General features: G+C 35.0%; 1 protein-coding gene across 4 annotated transcripts in view; it reads left to right on the forward strand.

The window, feature by feature from the left end:
• LOC114327938 (luciferin 4-monooxygenase-like) overlaps window positions 1-20,531 on the forward strand; it is a 141,113-nt gene that overhangs the window by 69,817 nt on the left and 50,765 nt on the right. For all 4 annotated transcript variants that reach the window (XM_028276657.2, XM_028276654.2, XM_028276658.2 and 1 more), the window contains one exon: window positions 15,934-16,334. In XM_028276657.2, the coding sequence (XP_028132458.2) occupies window positions 15,934-16,334 (401 nt within the window). The remainder of the gene's footprint in view (window positions 1-15,933; window positions 16,335-20,531) is intronic.

Consider the following 20,531-nt stretch of genomic DNA (forward strand, 5'->3'; position numbering starts at 1 on the left):
ACCACGGACATTCCATGTAGCTATGTTGTATGGTTTGCGGTTATTAAGTTTTTGTTTTTCACCAGTAGCACATTTCGCATGTAAAGCCTGATGAGTCACGTCTACATGCCCGGTAACTGATTTCACACATTCCTCCCCGGACGAGAAGATGCGCCGGGTGCCATCCGGATCGCGAAGCTCATCATCCGAGGCCTCGCAGCTATTGCTCATATCATGAACTTTCGTGGGTGAAATAAAGGGGTGGTTTTCCGTTGCCTTCCCCTTTGGTTGGGAGGTTTTCTAATGCAACATAAATCATAAAAAAGCCTACTAGAACAGAACTGCATCTGCAAAACTGTCTACTAACACTGGGACTCTAACTCTAACTGTCCAGCATAGTTTTGCAAATTCGGTGTTAAAATTTAGCAGACGTTTCAGTCGTATTATGTATATATACAGTTTTTCTAGGCGGAATATATTATTTGATGTTAGCTTTAAGTGGTCGAAAAAATTAAAAGAAAAACTCAATTTTTTGCAATTTATTTCCCGTTATTGCTAGTTTTTAAACAATAAACATTACATTTTCTATTTCTCGTTAGAAAAGTATTACGTAAAATTAAAAAAAAAACGAAACTTTTTCCTTCTATAATTTTTAATGGAACCAAAATGAAAAAAATTTTGATTTTTTCGTATTTTGTTATATAAAATAGTTTACGACTGGCACATCGTGTTTATCGATACAAGGTAGACATGTTACAGCAAAAAAGGAGACTCCTGTGGAAAATATCCATTATTATCGCTTTTTGATAGATTCCGTGTGGACTACAGTGAAACTGTTTAATGAATATGGTATTTACTAAGGAAGTAAAACTTCACTTGTAGGTAAATGGTATATAAATTTATTAAAATTTTTATCTAAAATGATCCAAATTCGATAAAAGTGGGTACATCTATAGTACAAAAATCACACAAACGTTTTTGGACCAATCAGTCCATCATCAGGTGGTAGAAACCTAAAATAAGCAAACCACTGCATTAAAAAAGGCCAAGATGAAATTTTGACTATTTGAAAGTTAGGAAAATTAAAACATGTGGTTACTTACTTTAGATCCAAAGTAGTTGGAACTAGCTACATAGTTAGGTCAAAGGACCTTAATGTTACAATAATTATGCAATTTCGGCTACAACAATGTCGACAATAAGTCGATGTTTAAAGAATTTAAAAATGCAGCGGTATTATAATGTGGTCTTCATCTTGGCTTCAAACTGACAGACTGAAATATGACATTAAACGAATATTGACAAGACCTTCTAGGTAGGGAATTTTTTGTGTATGCAGTTATTTTGTATTTTAGAAATGCAAAAATATTATTACTTAAATACATGAATTTAATTAGCTATTAAATAAATGAGCGAGAATAAACAATTTGAATTAATAGTAACATAAAATTATTTATGATAAATTAATGACGATTGAAAGCGAAAATTTTGCCAACAAGGTAATGACGTCACTTGTTCGAAAAGAAGAGCAGAATAAAGAAAAATAAAATAAAGAAAAATAAAACGAAATTTATTTATAAGGTAAAAGATATTTTACAAGGTAAAAGTATATTTTATAAGGTAAAAGAATTAGTCAATAAATCTGGAGTTTGCCTGTTATGAAATGTAGTTTAAGTTAATAATCAAAGTGTAAAGTTAAGAGTATAACTGGTGGTCTGAATTTATGTAGATTAGACAGGGTGAATAAAACAAAACTAAGAATAGATTACTATGGTTTAACGGAATTGAGATTAAAGTACTAAATGGTTGTATTATTTATGTGAAAGAAAAATTAAAAATTAAAAAGTCTATGGTATGGAATGAAATGAAGTTAAATTTCGGTTAGTTTAAAAATAAAAAATATATAGTTAGAATAATGATGTATAACTGGTTGACTCAAGTTGACTGAATTTATAGAATTGAAGTGTAAATAAAAACAACAATAAGAGAAAATTGATATGGTGTGAAGTAAATAATAATAAGGTACCAAATGATTGTATGAATTTATGCGAAAATAAAATTAAACATAAAAAATAAAAATATAGAGGAAATAAAACGAGGGTGAACAGAGTGGTAGAAATATTGCATTATAAATATGTAAGCCTTGAATTAATGGTTGTCTAACTTGAAGAGAGATTGAAAATAATAATTAGGAAAAGAAAATAAAGTAAAGTTCCCAGGAAACCAAATAACGTTTACAAAACGTTGAAAAAACGTCATAATTATCACCAAACGACGTCAGTTTATCACGTTTTTTCGACATCGAAAATCACGTGAATATGTCCCACCATAACTCACGTCATTTTTATCACGTTTTAAATACGTGTTATGAAAAACGTAGTTTTTACGTAGATTTTGCGTCGGTTTTTAGATTTATTTTTCATTTTATGGTTTTAGAAACACACAATAATTGAATGGGTCCGCCACATGGTTTGTTTTTGAGAAGTCAAAGAAAAAGTTTTATATTGTGATAATGGTGAGTTTATACATTAAAAAGGTGAGTAATGCAGTTTGTATTTTGTATTTAAAAACTGTATTACTAACCCTTAAAATGTATAAACTCACCATTATCACAATAAAATTTTTTTTTGACTTCTTAAAAACAATCCATGTGGCGCTTACAACATTATTCGGCAGACCCATTCAATTATTCGTATGGGCATTGTTAGTATTGCAATTTTTCCATTTAAGTAAAACCAGATGGAATGCTCGTTTAAATGCATAGAATTACAATATCCTCAATGCAACATATATAACATACATAGAATTTTTACTTTTTTTATTATAATTATTTACTGTGTCAGAAGTGAAACAACATATAAACTAATAAATCATTTATTAACAAGTTAAACATTTAAGTCACAATTTAATAACAAACTTAAGTTTAAACCAATTATGTTATATAACATATATAATTATTATAATTATACCACACACTTTAAAGGTACGATTCCAGCAACGACTGCAGACAGCAGTTACAGTTGTTACCATGACAGACGTCATTATTTTGCACTATTAATTTGCATAATTATTAGCAACTGACGTTCTGCCGGACAGCAGTTGCAGTCAGATGTCGGAATCAGTCTCATAATGCAAAGTAGTAACGTCCGTAACGCCGAGAACTGCAACTGATGTTTGCAGTTGCCGTCTGCAGTCGTTGTCAGAATTGTACCTTTAGTCAGAATTGAATACATACAAATAAGACCCAATATATTGAATTGCAATGAAAACTATCTGCTTTATATTTATAAATTTTAAGGAAGACGATCGAATGATAAAAAATAGGACAAAACTATAATAGTCTGTGTTGTCACATATATTTCCATACTCTCATAATCCTCAAATTGATTTCAAATAATTATTACAAATTTTTGCATACAAAAAGATCTACAGACACCTGAAAAATATATTTTTTGATTAAGGGACTGTAATGACCAAATTAAAATGATAAAAACAATTTACACGTCATATCTGATAATACACACTTAAAAGACTAATAGGGCTTTTCATCGACTGTCATTTGTTTCGAGCTTCTGTCATGTGTCACATAATATTAAAATATCTACGCCATACATCTTTGGTTTGTATCATTGGTATATACCAATAACATATGGCGTAGATATATTAATATGTGACACATGACAGAAGTTCGAAACAAATGACTGTGAATGAAAAGCCCTATACATAAATACTCATGATGAAGAACTACATTATAATTAAAAATGACTAGCCATTTTCATATCGCTGCAACATGACGCCAAAGGCGTCTTATATTTCAGTTCGTTTAGAGAGCGCAACAAGCACTCTGACCAAACAATTTCAAAACTCATTAGTTTTTCATCAGATAATGTACATAGCTGTAACATTTGTACATGCATTGGGTTCTTCTTCTTCTGTCTTGCTGCGGGCTTACTCAGCTGCAAATAAGATTGCTGCAATATGGCTGCAAACTTCACTATTCCCGGCCATACACATACAATGTGCATTTGCTATGCCATTGGAACTGGCTATCACCCAAGCATCTAGTGGTTTAGCATTAGCTTTTTGGGAATGCTTCACCTAAAAAAAAATATTTTATCTTTGTGGGAATGCTTCAACTATAAAAGTTTATTTTTATTAGAGTATTTGCATTCTTTACAATAATTGAGAATATTTTAAAATCAGATATTCATATAATATAATTTTAGAACAAACAATCATGACTGTTTATTATTCTCTTTTCTATCATAGCAATTAAATGTCGTCTCATTTTCAGAGAAATTAGGAAATCAATTTACAAATTAGAACGACAATATCTATACATTTTTGGCGAAGTAACGTAAGTGACATTTTTGGCGAACATCATGTTTTTCCATTAAACTAACGCAATTATTGTTTAGAAGGTATTGCCAAAATGTAGTAAGCCTAGAATGAGTTTAAACATAATATTATGTATAGGCTTACTACACTTTGACAGTACCTTCTAAACAATAATTGCGTTAGTTTAATGGAAAAACATTATGTTCGACAAAAATGTCACTTACATTACTTTGCCAAAAATGTATCGCTATGTCTGGTTTCATACAGATACATAAACGTAAATAAATCTAATATTTAAAACCAATTTATCCAAAAGGCACTAATACATATATTTCTTAATGGTGAATAAATAAAATAAAGGCTTACCTTTCCAACAATAATATAGAAATCATTAACAATTTTTATTCCAACTTTCAAAACAAATCCAGTTGTGAAGGCTTTTATGTGCCTGAAGGCTTTTGTATGCCTTCATCTGCTGCTTAAAGTAGTAACTGTGAGACTCTACCAGATATATCTATAATAGCATTACCTATAATATTAATTGGTACTTTACTGTAAAATCCAATTCTGATGACTGAATTGTATATGGATCTAAATCTCCAATTATTATTTTCAGCTTCAATGAATATCTAAAACAATAAAAGAAATGTTGTTGCTTGCAAAATTCATCATTATTGATAAATATCAGGGAAAAATCAATAGTAAATAAAAATTGTTTCGCCTACCTTTCTAAAATATCTACGGAGTTTCCAATAATAATTTCCTTAAATAATCACTTTGCATTGTGGTAAATTTATAAAATTCACAAATGACAAACAAAAGTTTTAAAAAATAGACAAAAAACAGCCAACAAAATCCAAATGAACCCAAAAGAGGCAAAATACGACGACAGACAAACAATAAAATAAAATGAAAATGGACGATACAAACATAACCTAATAACTTTTGTTTTGTATTTCTAACTTTTAAGCTCCTCCCAATTTCGTGACGTCAAACTTAGGCTGTCAGAAATGAAACGTCTTTTAAACGTATTTTAACGTCATTAATCTTACGTATTTAAAATCACATACAAAAGACGTCGATATGACGTAATGTTCAACCACGTGTATATATTCCACCAAAAACTGACGTTTCCTCGACGTTCTTGACGTCACTTGGTTGCCTGGATTATAAAGAGAATGAATATTTTATGTGGTACCTGGACCAACAGAGACATGAAAACCTAAGCCTACCTCCACAAAGGATAGGAGGCACGCAAAGGCACACACATATCTGCCAGTTCAATAATCACAAACACTATTAACGACAATTTAAAATTTGGGCTTAGGCAATTAGTTCAGAAACTTCAACTTATTAATCTTCATCCTGAAATAACAATGCTTTCCTTTGATGTTAGCAACTTATTCACGTCAGTGCCCAAAAATGAAACAATTAGTCTGGTAAATTCTCTCGTAACCAATAATAACATCCAACCCCAAATCATTTCACCGATTATAGATATCCTGCAAATTTGTCTGTCACAAGATTTTTTCTTATTTAATAATACATTTTATAAACAAGCTGATGGTTTAGCAATGGGCAGTTGGTTATCTCCTTTCTTAGCTGATGTTTTTATGGATAACTTAGAATCCAATTATATCATGAAAACACTGAAATCCTCCACTGGTACCGATATGTGGACGATTGTCTCGTCTTTATCCTAGGGAACTCCGACACAGCTAATCTTCTTCTGTCAAAAATTAATCAACTTCATCCAAACATCAAATTCACTATGGAACTAGAGTTTTCCAATGCCTTCAATTTTTTAGATTTGTCCATTACCATACTTAATAATCAATTCAACTTTGGTATTGTAACAAAAACGAGCGTTCGGGTATTTATTTACGACTTTATTATTTATTTATACAAGTTTACTTTACAAACTTTAGCTTAAGACTAAAAACTATTTACAAATATGCCCGTATTTATACCCAGTTGTTATTCTGGAACAATCGACGCCCATCTCTAGCTATCAGCGTGTTCCGCCTACGAGTCGTACGTTCGAGAAGTTCCTCCTCCTTTCCGCCGAGGCCTAGATCATTCGATGACGTCATTCTCGAGGTGTTTACTGTTATACGGCGGTCGGCCAAGATTTCTCTTTTGTTACACTGCTCCCCTCTTAAGATCTGAGCGTCCCGATCAGTAACTCTAGATGAAGGCCCAGGATGGCGGAATCTACACGACTCTCCAGCTCTGCATACACCCTTCAAGAAGAAATAGCAGTCTACTGTCTTTGAAGGGTATGACATCTTCGGGTTCATGCAACACACAGTAATTCGTACGCCAGTTTCTCTGAAGATCACTTCAAGCATGCTTCTCACAATCTTCCAATCCAGATTTTCTACTGCATGGCCTATTTTTGGTATAGCCAAATCTTTGATGTCATAATTACACACGGTTTTCTTCAAATTAGTTAGAGCACGCCATATGTTCTCGTAGCTTGGCGTGTCCGTGTAAGACTTCCTGGTCACCATATACAGCAAAGATCGAGGACCATCTTCCAATCGCAGTACTCTTCCAATTTTAGGGTGCTGATGTCTTAACTCGTCCAGGCGGCCGAACTTTCTATTGAATACGAACGAGATTCCTTTAGTCATCTCGAGGTCTTGGGCAACACAGTGGGCTAGAGAGAGATTTTCTGGAACACCAAACAGATCTTGCTGAACTTCTGTGGTCACGCCGAATCTAGCACTCTTTCTCGCTGCGTAATTTGACATAAATTGATTAAAACTTGGCTGTGCGGCGTCTTTCATCTCCTGTTGGAGGACTCGGGCTTCTTCTGTTTCATTTGAGCCAGCATATGGTGCAAGACGATTTATGTGAATAACTTTTGGTTTACAGTTTGGCAACTTCTTAATTCTGTATATTACGTCATTTATTTTCTTCTTAACTTCATACGGACCTTCCCATTGTCTTTGCAGTTTAGGACACAAGCCGCGACGACGTTGTGGATTATAAAGCCAGACAAGATCACCTACTTCGAAGCTTTCATTCTTGCATCGAGAATCATATTGATCTTTCATTCTGTCACTGGCTATCTGGATGTGTTGTCGGGCAAATTCATGAATGTTGTTCATTCGTAACTTCAGGCGGTCGACGTATTCTTCGCCTGCAACATGTTCCTCGGAAGGTCTGCAGCCAAACTCTAGGTCGCAGGGCAAACGAACTTCACGACCCAACATCAGGCAGGTTGGTGTTTGACCTGTAGTTTCATTTACGGCCGAGCGGTAGGCCATCAGGAATAAATGAATGTGTTGGTCCCAATCTCGCTGGTTTTCAGATACAACTTTGGACAAGTGTTTACCCATCGTTCGGTTCATCCTCTCGACCATCCCATCTGATTGAGGATGCAGGGGTGTTGTTCTGGTCTTATTGGCACCAATCAATTTACAAACGTTTTGGAAAAGAGCTGACTCAAAGTTTCGCCCTTGGTCGGAGTGGATCTCCAAGGGAACACCAAATCGGCTGAAGAATTCTTTAACAAGTACCTCTGCAACGGTAGCAGCTTCTTGATTTGGTAATGCATAGGCCTCGGTCCATTTCGTAAAATAATCCATGGCTACCAGGATGTATTTATTTCCAGCATCAGTTTCTGGAAATGGACCTGCAATGTCGATTGCTACTCTTTCCATAGGACTGCCAATATTATACTGTCTCATGGGTGCTCTCTTTTTACCAACTGGACCATTACCGGATGCACACAGTTCACATTTCTGGCACCATTTTCTTACATCATCTTTACAGTTCACCCAATAGAACCGTTCTCGAACCTTTTGCAGAGTCTTCGTAATACCAAAGTGTCCACCTGATGTACCGTCATGCAACTGACGCAATACTTCTGACACTTTACTTTTAGGTACAATCAACTGAAGCTTCGATTCTGTACCATCATCGTTCTCAAAGGTTCTGTACAGAAGATCATCTTTTAGTACCAGGCAATTCCATTGGCTCCAGTAGGCCTTGACTTCTGGACTATATGCACTAATGTTCTGCCAACTAGGTCTTTCACCTTGCCGCATCCAATCCAATACTCTTTTTATACATGGATCATCCTCCTGGGCGTCTTGTAACTGTTGGGGCTGCCACTGCTCATTAATTACGGTGGTTCGTCTCACGGGGCAAAATCGTTCCTCTAATTTGGCACAGTGATTACAATTTGCACTGCATGGTCGTCTCGAAAGGGCATCAGCATTTGAATGAACTCTTCCGGCCCTGTGTTCTATACCGTAATCATATTCTTGTAATCGTTCTAACCATCTTGCCATCTGGCCCTCTGGATTACGGAATTGTATGAGCCATTTTAGAGCAGCGTGATCGGTGCGAAGAAGGAACTTTCTGCCATACAAGTATTTATGGAAATGTTCGCAAGCCTTCACTACACCCAGCAGTTCTCTTCTGGTAACGCAATAGTTTCTTTCTGGTTTCGACAGGACTTTGCTGAAATAAGCGATGACTTTTTCCTGTCCATCCTGGATTTGGGAGAGAACAGCTCCTATAGCACTGTTGCTAGCATCGGTATCCAAAACAAATTTTCCTGCCTGTCCCGGGTAGCTTAATATCGGTGCACTGAGCAGAGCCATTTGCAGTTGTTCGAAAGATTTTTGGCACTCTTCACTCCATGTATATTCTTTGCCCTCCTCCGTCAACTTTGTTAGGGGCTTGGAGATATTGGCAAATCCTTTGACAAATCGTCGGTAATATGTACATAAACCAAGGAAACTTCTAATTTCATGTTTATCTTTTGGTACTGGCCAATCTTTAATTGCTTCAATCTTTTCAGGATCAGCTGTTACACCATTACTCGATACAATATGTCCTAGGTACTTAACTTCTCGTCGAAACATGTGACATTTCTTCGGACTTAACTTCAAGTTCGCTGCCCTCAATCGTTGAAAGACTTCTATTAGATTCTTGGCATGTTCATCAAAGGACCTTCCAACCACGATTACATCATCTAAGTAAACCAGGCATGTTTTCCATGTTAGACCTCTTAAAACTGCCTCCATTAATCTTTCAAATGTGGCAGGGGCATTACATAAACCAAACGGCATAGCCGTAAACTGCCAAAGCCCTGATCCTATCGAAAATGCGGTTTTCTCCCGATCGGCTGGCTCCATGTCTACTTGCCAATATCCACTTTTTAAATCGAGTGTGGAAAACCAACGAGAACCGGAGAGAGTATCCAATGTATCGTCTATTCTGGGCAAAGGATAACTATCTTTTTTTGTTAACGCATTGAGCTGGCGGTAGTCGATACAAAAACGTGTTGAACCATCTTTCTTCTTTACCAGAACTACTGGTGATGTCCATGGACTGTTCGATGGTTCAATTACCCCTTGTTTGTCCATATCCTTGATAATCTCTTCGGCTTCATCTCTTTTCGCAAATGGAAGTCGTCTAGGCCGTTGTCTGATTGGCTGAGCGTCTCCAGTATTTATTTTATGTGTTACTATGCTTGTTTTGCCTTTATCCTTCTTATCAATAGCAAAAACATCTTGATACTCTATCAGCATAGACCTCACTTTTTCCGTTCGTTTATGATCAAGATCTTGGCATCTTTCAATGATCATCTCAACAAGGTCTTTTGGATACTTTGACTTCGATGATTTCTTATTGGTATTCATAGAGCAAATTGAAGCCACGGGGACACACTGTCCGATCAAAGCTCCTCTACTTAACTTGATAGCAGTTTCCCTTAAATTCATAACTCTTACAGGGATGACATCTCGAACTTTTACCAAAGTTTTCGCCGTTAGGAACCCGACATTATCCACATCTTCGACCATCCTTAAACTTCCCTCTCGGCAGTGTCCATCAAGCATGGTCATCAGAATTTTCTCACTATTACCGGGTATGGTTACGTCGCATGTAGTTAGTAAGCGGATGGCATCTTCTTTGTCGTCGTGAAAGGGCAACTCTTCACCATTGATCCTGAGAACTCCATTTTGAACATCCAATATTGCCCCCACTTTTCTTAGTACGTCCATCCCCAATATGAACTCGTCGGAGATCTCGGCAATTAATACTTGATGTTCAGCTGTGGTCTGGCCAATGGATATTGACATATTAGCCTCGCCATATGTATTAATTAGCTCACCAGTCGCCGTTCTAAGCTTTACTGTTGCAGGTGATAACTTATGGTGGCCTCGTACTACGTCTGGACGTGCGATAGTTCTCGTTGCACCTGTATCCACCAAAAACGATCTACATCTATTATTGATACGACCTTCGATGTATAGGTTGTGGATTGCACCGGAGGACGTAAGGTTGACAGTTACTATGGGGGCTTTAGTTCTCGAGGTCGGCAGTTGCCCCTTGGTGTCGACCCGCTCTAGTTTTCCGACGGCTGTACGATCTTCTTGCAATTACGACGAATGTGGCCTACGTCGCCGCAATTCCAACATCTAGGCTCGCGTCTCTTTGGCATCTCGGTACGAACTACTCTCCGTATCATTTCCTCCAGAGGTTCATCGTTGTGTTCGTCACTTTCTTCAATGGTTCTTACGCTATGGCTTCGTGAAGTTTGACTAGCCGTTTCGTGCTCCAATGCAATAGCAAGTGCTTCATCTAAAACTTTCGGTCTTGCTAGTCGTAAGGCTTTCTGTAGTTCACTCTCTTTCAACCCATTGATGAAGGTATCTACGGCAATTTCTTCTAAAATACTGTCTGGCGCCTCCGGATAAGCCAACCGCACCACACGAGCAACATCTGCTTCAAATTCTTGCAGATTCTCACTTGTTCGTTGACTTCTATTTCGCAGTTGTGCTTTGTATACTTGTTGTAGATGAGCATCTCCATAGCGTTTTTCTAGACGAGTGAACAAGGTCTGGTAACATTTTTCTTGACCCTTCGGAATTGACCTTAAGATATCTGCAGCATCACCTCGTAAAGCAGCAGTCAATGAAACAGCCTTTTCTTGTTCGGTCCAATGATTGGCGGTCGCAATAGCTTCGAATTGTCTAAGGTATATGGACCAAGAGGACTTTCCATCAAATGGTGGTAATTTGAATCTCATATTATGCGACATTTCGTCTCTCGGTAGTTCATCTTTCACTACAGGATCTAAACATACTGCATGAACTGACGGTTGCACTTTTGTATCGGTTATCATGCTCTCTAATTATTTGATCTTCTCTTCTACGGCCAAAACTACTGCATTAACTGAAGGTAGGACTTTCGTATTGGTTACCATAGTCTCTAGTTGTTTGATCTTCTCTTCTAACATTTCTTTACTGTCGTCTACGCTTTTTTGTATCTTATCGAATGTTCTAGAAAACTCTTCAAATCTCTCGTCGTTCTGTCTACAAACGTCTTTAATTACTTGAGAAACACTTTCAAATTTCTCGTTGCTCTGTCTACAAACTTCTTTAATTACTTGAGAAGTCTCGTCGATCTTTTGAGAAATGGTTTCGAATTTCTCATTATTTATCTTAGAAGTATCATCGATCGTTTCAGAAACAGTTTTTAATTTCGATAAGATTGCTTGTTCTGCTGACTGGAAGTGGAACGTCTTTGGGTCTTCTCCGTTCTTCGTGAGGACATCCTCGAGTCGTGCTTGTAGGACTATCTTCAGCCCACTGCTGTCCAGATCCCGTTCCTCTAGCTGTTCACGGAGCTGTTTTACTGTAAGTTCTTGTAGCAACATCTTTGGTGGACACACACGTACTTTCCAAAATGTCTTTTAAAAGTCTTTCCGAATACCGAACAATTAACGCACTCCGGTTATTCCCGACGAATAAAGTTCAAAAGTCTTTTAAAGTCTCTCTGTAATTCACTTATTTATATCGCACTAACTTTACCGAACACCGACACCAACTGTAACAAAAACGAGCGTTCGGGTATTTATTTACGACTTTATTATTTATTTATACAAGTTTACTTTAAAAACTTTAGCTTAAGACTAAAAACTATTTACAAATATGCCCGTATTTATACCCAGTTGTTATTCTGGAACAATCGACGCCCATCTCTAGCTATCAGCGTGTTCCGCCTACGAGTCGTACGTTCGAGAAGTTCCTCCTCCTTTCCGCCGAGGCCTAGATCATTCGATGACGTCATTCTCGAGGTGTTTACTGTTATACGGCGGTCGGCCAAGATTTCTCTTTTGTTACAGTATTTATCGCAAGCCTACACAAACAGATCATGTCATTCACGCATCTTCCAATCACCCTCTCTCCCATAAATATTCAGCTTTTAGAAGTTTCACACATAGACTATACACTATTGCTTTATCAACTCATGAATTCAACAAAGAACTCAATATAATTAAACAAATAGCTATAAACAATGATTATAGTCCTGACATCGTTGATAAATTTATCCGTAGGAGAGAGTCCAATCTCCTCCGGCAATCGGCTTACAATTCTAACCCAACCATCCCTCCTTTATATAGATCATTACCATTCCATAACTCATCAATCTCTGAAAAGATTAAACATATACTCAGTAGCTCTGACAATATTCATATTTTATTTAAAGTACATAACACTCTTGGTAAAATCGTAACCAACACCAAAGACTCCATCCACTATATGAATCGCAGTGGTGTTTATAAATTGTCATGTTCTGAGTGTGATGTCACATACGTTGACAGAACTTATAGGTCTCTTACAGTTCGAACTTCTCAACACTCTAAACGTGACAATACTTCTGCTTTTTCCCATCATCTTAAAGTAAATAAACATCATCTTAAGGTTCCAGAAGGAGTTTCTTTGATCTACAACATTCAAGACAAAAATACACTCATATTAGATTTGTATGAAGATTTGGAGATTGTCAAGGACATACGTACTAGCCCCAATTGTGTTAATCATCAAACTTCGTTAAACCGTGACTTCACTCCTATACACCGTCAATTATTTCCATAGTTTATAATTAACCTTTTTCACTCAATTCATAATTTTTTAAATACACCTACTTTTATCTCCACAGGACCCATGCTGCACATGATAATTCTCTTTATTTTTATTTTAGGATATTCTTTATTTTCTTAGCTTGACAACTCCAAATTTACAACTTCACCTAACTTTTGTATGTTACACAATAAACATTTCACAAACCCTCCATTCATTTACAATATATTATTCTCAAGTATTTTACCTTTTATTCTATTTATTTACAGGTTTTTTGTTGTGGCTCGGTTGCTGGTGGTTATTGGATACCTCTAATAAACAATCCTTTAGTTCACCTAAGCCCAAATTTTAAATTGTCGTTAATAGTGTTCGTGATTATTGAACTGGCAGATATGTGTGTGCCTTTGAGTGCCTCCTATCCTTTGTGGAGGTAAGTTCAGGCATATTTGTCTCGGTTAGTCTGTTGACCACAAACATATTCATTCTGCTTTTTATTAGCTTTGTTATACATAACAACTTAACCCATTCTTTCAATTTAATTTCTGAATCTTAGCAAGACCTTCCTTTACTTTTTTACTATATATTTATCACACCATTACCTATAATGTAATTCTGAGAACAATTTTGCCAATTCGTCATGAATATTATGTGATCATTGGGCTGGCAGATATGTGTGTGCCTTTGCGTGCCTCCTATCCTTTGTGGAGGTAGGCTTAGGTTTTCATGTATCTGTTGGTCCAGTGACCACATAAAATATTCATTCTCTTTATAACTTTACTTTATTTTCTTTTCCTAATTATTATTTTCAATCTCTCTTCAAGTTAGACAACCAATAATTCAAGGCTTATATATTTTGTTTTATTTTATAATGCAATATTTCTACCACTCTACTTATATTTTTTTTTTATTTTTAATTTTATTTTCGCATAAATTCAGACAATCATTTGGTACCTTATTATTATTTACTTCACATCATATCAACTTTCTCTTATTGTTGTTTTTATTTACACTTCAATTCTATAAATTCAGTCAACCAGTTATACATCATTATTCTAACTATATATTTTTTATTTTTCAAACTAACCGAAATTTAACTTCATTTCATTCCATACCATAGACTTTTTAATTTTTAATTTTACTTTCACATAAATAATACAACCGTTTAGTACTTTAATCTCAATTCCGTTAAACCATAGTAATCTACTCTTAGTTTTGTTTTATTCACCCTGTCTTATCTACATAAATTCAGACAACCAGTTATACTCTTAACTTTACACTTTGATTATTAACTTAAACTACATTTCATAACAGCCAAACTCCAGATTTATTCACTAATTCCTTTACCTTATATTTATCATATAATAAATTTCCTTTTATTTTTCTTTATTATATTTTTCTTTATTCTGCTCTTCTTTTCGAACAAGTGACGTCATTACCTTGTTGGCAAAATTTTCGCTTTCAATCTTCATTAAATTATCATAAATAATTTTATGTTACTATTAATTATTCAAGTTGTTTATTCTCACTCATTTATTTAATGGCTAATTAAATTCATATAGGTATATAAGTAATAATATTTTTGCATTTCTAAAATACAAAATAACTGCATACACATAAAATTCCCTACCTAGAAAGTCTTGTCAATATTCGTTTAATGTCATATTTCAGTCTGTCAGTTTGAAGCCAAGATGAAGACCACATTTTAATATCGCTGCATTTTTAAATTCTTTAAACATCGACTTATTGTCGACATTGTTGTAGCCGAAATGGCATAATTATTGTAACAATAAGGTCTTTTGACCTAACTATGTAGCTAGTTCCAACTACTTTGGATCTAAAGTAAGTAACCACATGCTTTAATTTTCCTAACTTTCAAACAGTCAAAATTTCATCTTGGCCTTTTGTAATGCAGTGGTTTGCTTATTTTAGGTTTGTACCACCTGATGATGGACTGATTGGTCCGAAAACCTTTGTGTGATTTTTGTACTATAGATGTACCCACTTTTATCCAATTTGGATCATTTTAGATAAAAATTTTAATAAATTTATATACCATTTACCTACAAGTGAAGTTTTACTTCCTTAGTAAGTTTTTTATTATGGTATACAGCCAATGAGAGGAATCTTTTCCTTTTTATTTTTTTTATTGAATATGGTATTAAATCCTCAGACCAGCTCAAATTTACGTATATATCCTACTCCCTAAAAATATTAAACTGACCAGGATATCCTTCTTTAGATATTGTATTAGCCACTCTCCTTGAGTTTTCGTTGAAAAATTTTACAGCAGAATTAGAAAAAAATCTATCGAAAGCCTCTTTCCAACGTATAAAATTAGTAGAGAAACAAAAAGGACTTAATTGATTATATTTTTTAATCGTATTATATGTAAATCAATTTTCAGGATACAGTCGGAAAAATGAAAGAATACCCATGAACGATCACATCAATCAGTTATTTTGTATTTGCTGTCATTTTCTATAAATAACAAATGTTTGTTATAGAAAAAGACAGCAAATACAAAATAAGTGATTAATGTGATCGTTCATGGGTATTCTTTCATTTTTCCCACTATACCTAAATTTTAAACATAAACATATTTATTCGTTATACTAATTAAAGATAATACCTATGATAAGTATTTTAACGTTCTTTCGTAAATACTTCTTTGTTTATTTTCAATATTAGGTATTTAGATTCCACTATTTTAACATTTATTTTTCAGGTATATCGGAGTTCAGTAAACTGCTTAACCACAAAGAAGACGAAAAATTCCGACCAGTAAATATTGCAGATCCTAAACGAACAGTTGCTTTCATATTACCAACACAAGGAACAACAGATTTTCCAAAACTAGTTTGCGTTTCCCATGATAATATTCGGTTGCAGTGTTTAATTTTCATTGAAATATTTCCAGATCTCATTAACGTTTTATCCTTTTTTCCTCTTTCTTGGTATTTTCATCTTGTAATAATTTGTGTGTGCTTAGAATTTGTAGTGACTCTGATTATTCCACGGCCATTCAACGAAAGGCATGGCTGTAAAATTATTCAAGATTTTAATGTTGAATGTATTATTATTGGCACTGACTACGCTATACGTCTATTTCATGGTTCAGCTGCTAAGGTAATTAAAATTTGAGATTTAATTAGAATATAGTATCATGAGTAAGTTGTTGAGCGGTAGCAGGTAGATACTCTTCCACAATCCCCGTGGAGGACAGACTTACTTCAGGGATATGACCCTGCCCTACGCAAGCCTTGATTCTCTCTTAACTTCTGTGGGGATAAATCATATCCTAACCCCATTGCTACCCAATACACCATATCATACCAATTTCCCAAACCAACCCGCACGGCAAGCGTGGTGTTTAAATGTCAAAACTCCCTCAACATGAACATACATTCAAGAAAAGGGCCCTCAGTTCCCGGTAGCTCGCTTGTTTTCAACCAAGATAGCGGTAGGATTCACAGACAGCAAGCATAGGGTGAGAAACATCCTTGCGTTGTAGGAGGCTACCAAGAACGACGAGCGTTGCATATAATTATGTATAATGTAAGAAACTTATATAAATATAAGAAAATTACGGACTGGAGGAAGAACTCAGACATGTAAAATAGGAATTAGCGAAGTCTTAAGAAGAGGTGAAGATCAGGTTAAACTAAAGTCAGGCAACATATTCCACTATAAACGGGAAGCATCTAAACATTCCGTATATGTATTTGGAACCTAGGAGTTTTCTATTGGTTCGTTGCAGCACGCGGTCATATTTTAACCAATAGGCGGCGAGGTTCCAAACGCATATACGGAATGTCATTCGGTGCCAAATTCATATACGGAATGTTAAATATTCGTACATCGAAAAAGATAAGTTGTTATTATAGTCTATTAAAAGGAGATTAATTTTAAAATACTTGTTACTGTATTAATAAATAAAAATAAAACAATTATAGTATTTGGAATGTTATTTGGTGCGAAATTCATAAACGGTATGTTAAATATTCGTAGAACTAAAAGACTATTTTTATTAAAGCCAATTACATTGAGACTGGTTTTTAATAGTATATTATGCAACGAGCATTTTTAATGATGGTCATTATGAAGCGAGTATAAGGGATACGAAACGAACCGCTTAGCGGCGAGTTTCGTATAGAGTACGAGCTTCATAATTATAATTAAGTGCAAGTTGTATACACGATTTTTTCTATGATCATTCACAAAAAAATATATAAAATATATTCAAATTTATTAATTTTGTAACGCAAGCAAATTAAGTAGTTTGTCAGTCTGACAGTTTGTTTACATATTGAGAACTGTCAAAGAGTATGTATTTGATTCGCCATTGGTTACTGCGCGTGTGCCACCTTTATCGCAAATGTCATATTGCGATTCTATTGGTTAAAAATCTGTATCATAATGAAGTTTATTATGATACAGGTAGTGACATCATAATTAATATTATATTATAGTATGATAATCAGTACCGGCGCTAGGGTATCAGGCGCCCGCCTGCAAAACTAGCATAGGCGCCCTTTAGTTTCTTTTAAATTAATATTTTGTATCACACCAGCAGAAAAAAGCTCATTTTGGCGCCCCCAAATAGGGGCGCCCGCCTGCAGTGCATCCCTTGCAGGCATGTTATCGCCGGCCCTGATGAGAATAGAAAAATTATTGTTATTGTATTATTAAAGATCCACAAGGAAAAAGGTTTTCCTGTAGTTGGCTGTATACCATATATTACAAAAAAACGAATAAAGTCCTTTATTCAATAATATATCCAGTATAATATAACCTGATTAAATGATGCAAAGGTTTTAAAATTTTGACTACGTTTAAAAAAAGTTGTAGGTTATACTCACGTGAATTTACCATGCTAACCACCAAAATTTAATATTACAAATTTTACTTACATATATTACATAAGTACAAATATTTTGGTGGTTAGCATGTAAGATCACGTGAGTATAACGTACAACTTTTTTTAACTCTATTCAAAATTTTAAAACCTTTGCACCATTTTAGAAGGTTATATTCATTTTAGGAAAACACTGGTGATGATTGGTCAACCAATCGAAAACTAGTTCTGTGATGTAGCCCTTTTTAGGGATTTTAAATATAGACCTTTTATAAAGGACTTTATTCGTTTTTTTGTATTATATGGTATACAGCCCACTACAGGAAAACCGTTTTCCTTACGGATCTTTAATAATACATTAACAATAATTTTTCTATTCTCATACTATAATATATCAATTATGATGTCCCTACCTGTATCATAATGAACTTCATTATGATACAGATTTTCAATAAGATACAGATTTTTAACCAATAGAATCGCGATATGACATTCGCGATAAAGGTGGCACACGCGCAGTAAGCAATTGCGAGTCAAATATATACGCTTTGACAGTTCTCAATATGTAAACAAACTGTCAGACTGACAAACTACTTAATTTGTTTGCGTTACAAAGTTAATAAATTTGAATATATTTTTTTTGTGAACGATCATAGAAAAAATCGTGTATACAACGTGCATTTAATTATCATTATGAAGCTCGTACTCCATACGAAACTCGCCGCTAGGCGGCTCGTTTCGTATCCCTTATACTCGCTTCATAATGACCATCATTAAATGCTCGTTAAATAAATCATTAAATAAATGCATCATTAAATATATTATTAAAAACCAGTCTCATTTTCACTGGCTATAATAAAAATCGTCTTTTTGTTCTACGAATATTTAACATACCGTATATGAATTTCACACCAAATAACATTCCAAATACTATAATTGTTTTATTTTTTTTTTCATTAAACAGTAACAAGTATTTTAAAATCAATCTTCTTTTAAGAGACTCTAATAAAAACTTATAACAGAAAATAATGACTACACTGCAGAAATAAAAGTCAGAATCGAAAAAGCACGTTCTAATTTTATAAAAATGAAAAAGGTCCTATGTAGCAAAGATTTAACATTAGCTCTTAAAGTACGCCTAACAAAATGTTACGTCTACAGTGTTCTATACTATGGAGTGGAATCATGGACGTTAAATGTAGAGACAATGAGACGACTTAACGCCTTTGAAATGTGGACCCATAGAAAAATTATGAGGGTTTCCTGGGTAGATAGAGTTACAAACAATGAGAATAGGTAAAGAATAGGTACTGAGAAGAATAGGTAAAGAAAAGGACGTTGAACTTACAATTAAAGAAAAGAAGCTACAGTATCTCGGACATGTGATGCGGGGCGAGTATGGCATCCTACGACTCATAATGCAGGGAAAGATAGATGGCAGAAGGCGCATCGGAAGAAGACGAATTTCATGGTTGAAGAACCTGAGAGAGTGGTTTGGATGCTGCTCGAAACAACTATTTAGAGCTACTGCCTCAAAAATTAAAATAGCTATGATGATTGCCAACCTCCGTAGCGGAGATGGCACCTGAAGAAGAAGAATAAAAACTTATCTTTTTCGGTGTACGAATATTTAACATTCCGTATATGAATTTGGCACCGAATAACATTCCGTATATGCGTTTGGAACCTCGCCGCCTATTGGATAAAATATGACCGCGTGCTGCAATGAACCAATAGAAAACTTCTAGGTTCCAAATACATATACGGAATGTTTAGATGCAAACGGGAAACAGAATCGACAACACGAGTAATAGGTACACAAAAACTTACAGAAAAAGGTACAGAACAATGTCTGCATTTCCGCAATAGTTATGTATATAAATCTAAGACTAAGTAAGAGATAGAATCTGAAAATAATCCAGGTATATGCTCCCAACAACGATTACGAAGTTGAAATTGTTGAAATCTTCTATGTGGAAATAGAAAGTGCAAAAAAGCAGAAACCGGCCCATTACAATCTGATAATGGGAGATGGGAAAACGGACGACCAAGAAGTGGCAATCGCAGATTTTGGAATCGGAGTAAGGAACGAAAGAGGAGAACTGTTTACCAACTGTCTATTACTACACAAACTGTATGCAATGAACACTTTCTTAAGAAGAAACAGAACAGAAATTGGACATGGGTTAGTCCAGACGGAAGAATTTAAAGCGAATATCATTATGTATTAACAGACAAAAAACAAATTCTTCAATATGTAACTGTACTCAATAAACTATCAGCGCAGGAAGCGATCACAGACCAGTAAGACCAAAGTAACGATAAACTTAAAAAAGAAAGGACAAACCGTTGCAAACGTGTAGTTTGGAATGTACCAAATCAGCCAAAAGCCATTCAAAATTTAGCTGAAACATTACAGGGTAATGATCTCAAACCTCTAAGTATAGACGATTACAATAAATTAATAA

Source organism: Diabrotica virgifera, chromosome 6 (assembly GCF_917563875.1).
Source record: "Diabrotica virgifera virgifera chromosome 6, PGI_DIABVI_V3a".
In the NCBI taxonomy this organism is placed as follows: Eukaryota; Metazoa; Arthropoda; class Insecta; order Coleoptera; family Chrysomelidae; genus Diabrotica; species Diabrotica virgifera.